General features: G+C 34.9%; 1 protein-coding gene across 2 annotated transcripts in view; it reads right to left on the reverse strand.

The window, feature by feature from the left end:
* Positions 1–683: 683 nt before the first annotated feature.
* DPH6 (diphthamine biosynthesis 6) overlaps positions 684–6376 on the reverse strand; it is a 170747-nt gene continuing 165054 nt past the window's right edge. For both annotated transcript variants that reach the window (XM_014532961.1, XM_005885769.2), the window contains 2 exons: positions 3642–3729; positions 684–2330 (listed from right to left, as the gene is read on the reverse strand). In XM_014532961.1, coding sequence (XP_014388447.1) covers positions 2277–2330; positions 3642–3729 — 142 coding nt within the window. In that variant the 3' untranslated portion in view covers positions 684–2276. The remainder of the gene's footprint in view (positions 2331–3641; positions 3730–6376) is intronic.

Below are 6376 nucleotides of genomic sequence, written 5' to 3' on the forward strand. Positions count from 1 at the left end.
CCGGCAAGTCAGGCGGGGAACGTTGGAGTCTGCAGTCACTGGAGCAAGCAAGCCTCATGTTCGCTTCCAGCTGCCTGGCTGCCGGCCGCCATCTTGGCTGACAGTTAATTTGCATAAGGATATGCTGATTAGCCAATGGGAAGGGTAGCGGTCGTACGCCAATTACCATGTTTCTCTTTTATTAGTGTAGATAACATATGTAATTGTCCCATATGATTATTTCAGTTAAAAACAAAATTAAGTGCTAAGTGATAGGATACATTAGTAAAATTGGGGCTAAATTTCTGTGAGCCTTGTCTCTTTATAAATGCAATGGCTATGCCAATAATTAATTTGAAATATTGTTTCCCATAAAGCTGTTTGAAAAATCTAAAACAACTACTATATAAAGAAGAAATAGCTTCTGAATAGTTAAAAATAAGTCTTGATTCTTCTGTAAAGGTTATGCATTTTAATATGATCTTTTGGCTGATTTATGTAAAGCTTTGTATTTTTCATTTTCTCAAGCCTGTCATTGTAGTGATGTATGGTATATTTTAACATCAAGTTTGCCATGAGCAATAAAGTTAGGGCCTCAAAAGAAATTTTAATATATCTCCCCATTTTTAACCTGAAGCGTACCATTTTACAGTTATTTTGTTTGGAATACCATGTTTAGTTGATATTCTTGACACACTCACATAAATAATTTAAGATTTTAATAAGGAAAAATTTAAATAGGTTAAAAATTTAAGGGTTATCATATACAAAGTGAAAATCTTAGTTATAACAAATTTACACTAAAAACCCCTCTAAAGGTTGTATTTTACATTTCAGTGTGTTCAGGACATTTTTCTTCAACAACAAAGATAAAAGAAAAATAAAGGAAAAAAATGACTTTCATTAAATGGTATGCAACATAAAATAAAAGCACATGTCTATAAAATTCTGTAGGAAGAAAAAATGAAGTATGAAAATAATAATCAGTTAAATTCAAAAATTCTTATTGCAGAATGAATAGCTATTACAGAGAGTATGAAGATGAAGAAAGAATAATCCTCAATAAGTTTATAACCTAGTAGACACAATAATTCCTTAAACAACTATAACATAAAGCTGATTAAGCTATCTGTCACAGGCACAGAAGAAACAAAGTGTTAGGGCAGGCCAGGGGTGTGGCTAAATGTGTAAGAATATTTGAATTCAATCCTGCATCCTGGGCAGGATGTAAACAGTTAAAAAATGGAAGAAGAAAGGAAGACAAAGAAGAAAGAATACGCTAAAGCAAGGCAGAAGAGAAGCAGAAGGCATTGTAAGAGAGTATCCAGTGTTTCTATATTACTGGAGAAAATAATACATGTAAGGGGAGTCTTGGGAGCAGACTGAAAAAAAGATGTTAGGGCAACATATCAGATGGTTCTCCATTCATGACTAAGCATCTTCTTTATTTAGAAAACAACATAACACTGTTATGGATTTTTATGCAGAAAGGAAAATAAATATGGCACAGGACTTTGGGTAATTATGATGTGTCAACATAGGTTCATCAACTGTAGCAAATGTACCACTCTTGTGGGGGATGTTGATTATGGGGAGACTATGTTGTGTGGGGGCAGGTGTATATGGGAACTGTACATTCTGCTCAATTTTGCTGTGTATCTGAAACCGCTCTAAAAAATAAAGTCTATTTTTTTAAAAAGCTGCCTAAAATCAGCACAGGTAATACTAAAAAGTTGCTTTTAAAAAATCAGTTATAAAATAACCAATAAGAGTTAATGATAGTCTTCCTAATTGTCCAATAATGTTGAAACAATGAATATACTGAGAGCAAAAATGATACAGCACTTTGGTGACATCCAATAGATTAAATCTGATTGGCTAAGTGATTGCCTTTTCATCCTTTTTCAAATGCTTCTGCACCATGATATTATTGGCAGACATAAGAGCAGGAAAGAGACAAAGAGGAAAACAAACCATTGTGATAAAAGTAAAAAATGTCACAGAAGTGAGGGTGGTATATAAAGCAAAGGTTAAAAAAAAAAGAAAAAGGCACATATCCTGCAGAGTATAGAGGACATGAATAGGATGTGTTCACAAAAAGTCAGGGTGAATCCTGAGTAACTTGACAATATAATGAACATGGCATCCACATTTCCCCAATTAATCAATGGTTCCATTAACTTTTTCTGATGATAAAAATGTAATGAGAAAAAGCAGGACATCATAATTGAGAAAATGCTATGTAATTTTTTTCATATGGAAATGGCAGCTTAGTAAACAGTATTCAAAAATGCTTTTTAAGAATTGTGTATATAATTAGATGTTCTGTAGTTGTCAGGCACTGGGGACACCTAAAAGATAAAAAGGGAAATGCACCATATTTATTCAGTGTCAGTAAAGATCCCACATTAAACAAGTAACATTCTTTTATGTAAGAGGGAAAATGGGACTGTGAAAGCCAATGAAATACCAACACCAGGTGAATAACTAGCTACTTAGGTAGAGCAGAACATATAACGGCCAACATGTCTAAGCAAGAATTCAGTGATTTTGATTTTCTGTGTGAGCACATGGCAGCCAATGTAGCAGAGACCTAAAGTGCTCCTTTCAGCGGGTCTGAAGGATGTTTTGATAGTATAGCTTCATTCTCTTGAGGGTTACTGGCTTTTTAGTAAAAGGTCACCAATAGTCATCTTCTGGCCCAATTCAATGATCTATTTCCAAACCTGTTTATCCTAACTTTTCTAGAAAAATGGCACCAATAACTATTCTAACTTTTGGAAACTCTCTCAGGCTGAGATTTCTGGGGTTACCATTTTCCCTTTCTTTTGTCAATTTCCATTACCCCTCCTGATTCTTCATATTCCTTATTGTATAGATAATTGTGGGCATGTCTCAAGGCTTGATGATAGAATGCTGAAGATACTGAAGGCCTTTTCCAATCCCTTACATCTCAAGAAACAGAACTTTTACAAAGGGTCTAATCCAGGTCTTTACCTTTTCCACATCTTTAAATTGACATTCTTCTGTATCTTGACAAACAATGTATTTAAAATAAAACTTCTGCCCTGGCTGGTGTGGCGCAGTTGGTTTGAGTGTCATCCCGTGTACCAAAAGTGACGGGTTCAATTCCAGGTCAAGGTACATATCCAGGTTGTGGGTTTGATCCAGGTCAGGGCATGTGTGGGAGACAATTCACTTTCCATCTTTTACTTGTACTTCTGTTCCCTTGGATGTTTTTGAAAAGCTTTTATTTCTCCTTTTCTTCTTTATTAAACTTTGCATGATAAAAATCCAATTCATCCTCAAACCTTTCCCCTAAGCATTATGCACAACTATCTAATTCTTATTTTACTAGAAAATTTAATATTTGGTGATACACTGTCTTGTCTTCTCCTTGATTAATATATATGTGTTTCTCTTTTCAAACTCTTCAGAAATGTAATATCTTACACTTAGGCCTTAATTATGCCTAATATAGAGCTCTTAAAACTATGAACATTTGCAAAATTCTTAGTTATCGACAGAAGGTCTAAAAAAGTCACTAATGATAAAATCATTTTTTATCTTTTCATCTGTTGTTACAGTATTATATATATATTGAGCCAATGCACATATCATAATTGTCTCTTGAAATCACTGGGAATCTCAGGTTTACTTGCCTTGTCCTCCAAGTGCAATTCTAAAAAGCGTAGGTAAGCCACAGGTGCAAATGCATCAGCTGAATGTATGACTACTTCTGATGAATCTCTGAAATACAAAATTTTATAATGCATTTATTTACTACATAAATTGTGTCAAATCACTCCTGCTAGTGACCAGAAGAGACCAAAAATATCCTCATTTTGCATTTATTTCCACTAGTATACAATATTTAGTAATTAACATCTATTTTTAATAATCCAGTATTTAATTGAGAAAAGGGTCAAGAAAAAAGTTTCAAGAAAAATAAAAAAGCTTTTTATCTTTATGAGGACACACAGTTCAACTTTCAGGTTCACTCAATGCTTTCTGAACAATTTTAAGACTTAAAACTCTTATTCAATTTTATTTTCAAAAATTTGCTTGGTATGGGCTAACCATCAAATAATAGTGCTTTATATTCATTATTCTTTTCATTATCATGAGGTAATACATTCAGTGTTTCACACAAAATCTCAATTATCCTTCACAAAAGCAGCACTGGTGATGATTTTAAGCTCTAGATGAACTCTTCACACTGCAATATCATTGCTATTAAAATTGATTGCCTGACATAGTAATTACCACATTCAGGTAAAATGGTATGAACTGCTTGCTGGCACCATATGGATACATGTAAATTAACTCAACTTTCATCAAAGATACCCTGTGAAGCACATGTGAATAACTAAGATTATGCATAAAGTTCTAATAACTAATTATTTTTATTGTTATTTATTAATAAAGCAATAGTGTTTTGCACTTTAGCTAAAATTTAAAAATAGAAATTCCTCATATTTCTTAAATGCCTCGGGCACTAGTTCCACTGTTTATATTAACACATTGTTAGCATTTTACCAATTGTAGTACAGCAAAATTGTTACTTTATTTGACTCTGCAACTAATGTAAGATATTTTTTGAATCAACTTGTGAAATGCAAAGTTATTTAGTGGCAATAGAAGAAACCTCAAAATATTTGGCTCCAAAATACTAAATTTTTGTGGGCAAAATCTGTTTACTTTCCCCTTGAAAGATCAGAGATAGAGAAAAAAATTGTTTTATGGAAATACAAAAGTCAACTACCATTCATGAACCTTTAGTATCAAATATGCATCTTGTTAGTGTTTAAGAAAATAAAAATGAAAAGGGCTTCTATGATATTAAAAAGAATCTTCTAATAGAAATAGAATCATTTAAGAGTCAGAATACTACTAGGCCTTCACAGTGTCCATCAACCAGAAGTTGCCTCCAGGTATGATGTGCAGCAGGAGAAGGAGAAAATAAAGAGAAGGCCCTCTTGCTTTCTACCATCTGCTCTTCCGGCCCCACCCTCTTGGTTTGTTAGCCCTACTTGTGCTGTTTTTCCATTTACTCCAGAGTGGCTTGTGCTGGCCCTTCACTTGGCTCAACAATCAGATTCCAATTCCAATTCCTGTGTACAATCTCACTCTTACTCTAAATTTCAATCCCTCTGTTCCTGATAGCAGCCTTGGAAAGTGACCCTGAGCCTTAATTATGCCTAACCTAATCGGCTTGGTTTTGATATCCTTGCTAATGGAATGCACCAAAACTATAATTAACCCAACCAATGCTGTCAGGAGAAAGGGTTTCAGCCCTTTCCTTCTCATGCAAGTTATCCCCACTGGAAATAGAAGGTTGATAGCAAATAGCTCAATTGATGTAACTACTCCATTCTGAATCAAGATTATCCACAGAAAATATATAACATTGTAATCATTAAACAAAGAGGAATATGATTTTTCTGTATTCCATAAAATTCGTAATTTCCAATTGACCAACATCATTTAGCTCACTCACACAAAGCCAGAGTCCACGGGGAAGGAACCAGATCTCAAATGAACAGTATTTAGTCCCAAACAGAATAATGCCACTATTGCTCTTTTCTCTTTCATAAACTATCATCTGAAACTCAGCTTTCAAAGATCTCTGGTCTACTTAACGGATCTCTCAGAAAAATAGCACAGAATCTGCTGGAACACCCTCAGAATAACCCAGAAAATTAATACCACTTATGCCACAACAAAAATGTTTTCCATTTGGCCTCCCACCTCCCTTCTCCCTATTAATAGAATTAACAAGTGTGCTCAATACCTCTTCTATAGCTGAAACTTCTCTGTAGTCACTAGCTGGTCATGTTCCCTTTTACTGATCTGGGGCAGCAGAATGAGGTCTCAGCCTCTGTTCTCTGATGCCATGCTCCCACGGTGTGAGGTCAGGCTCTACCCCCTTACTTCAAAACAAACAAACAAACAAACAAAACCTAATATTATCCCTTGAGACTCAGCCATGGTCTTGATTCCTACCTCTCCTCTAAAAAGACAACTGCACACTGATATTCCCTGTGGATACACACCCTCACAGGCACTCCAGTGTTTCTGTGAGGCCTGCCCTGGCATCCTCAGACAGTGCTGTTTTCTCCTGCCCAAGCTTTGCTAATGCATTGATAGCCCTTTCACAATACATCCACTACATTATAATCATGACTTTGTGCATTCGTCTTCCTGTTGTTCATCTTTGTTTGCCTGCCCTCTACCCCATCTCTTCCACTGGCTCAGTATACTGGTACTCATTAGACTTTTGTTAAATAAACAAATAAATGTACAATCTATTGAAACTATCACAGACCTACACTGGGTTTTCAAGTACTTATCTTCACAAAAATACATACTTTTTGCTACACACATACTGCATGTA

Source organism: Myotis brandtii, unplaced genomic scaffold (genome assembly GCF_000412655.1).
Source record: "Myotis brandtii unplaced genomic scaffold, ASM41265v1 scaffold927, whole genome shotgun sequence".
NCBI lineage: Eukaryota > Metazoa > Chordata > Mammalia > Chiroptera > Vespertilionidae > Myotis > Myotis brandtii.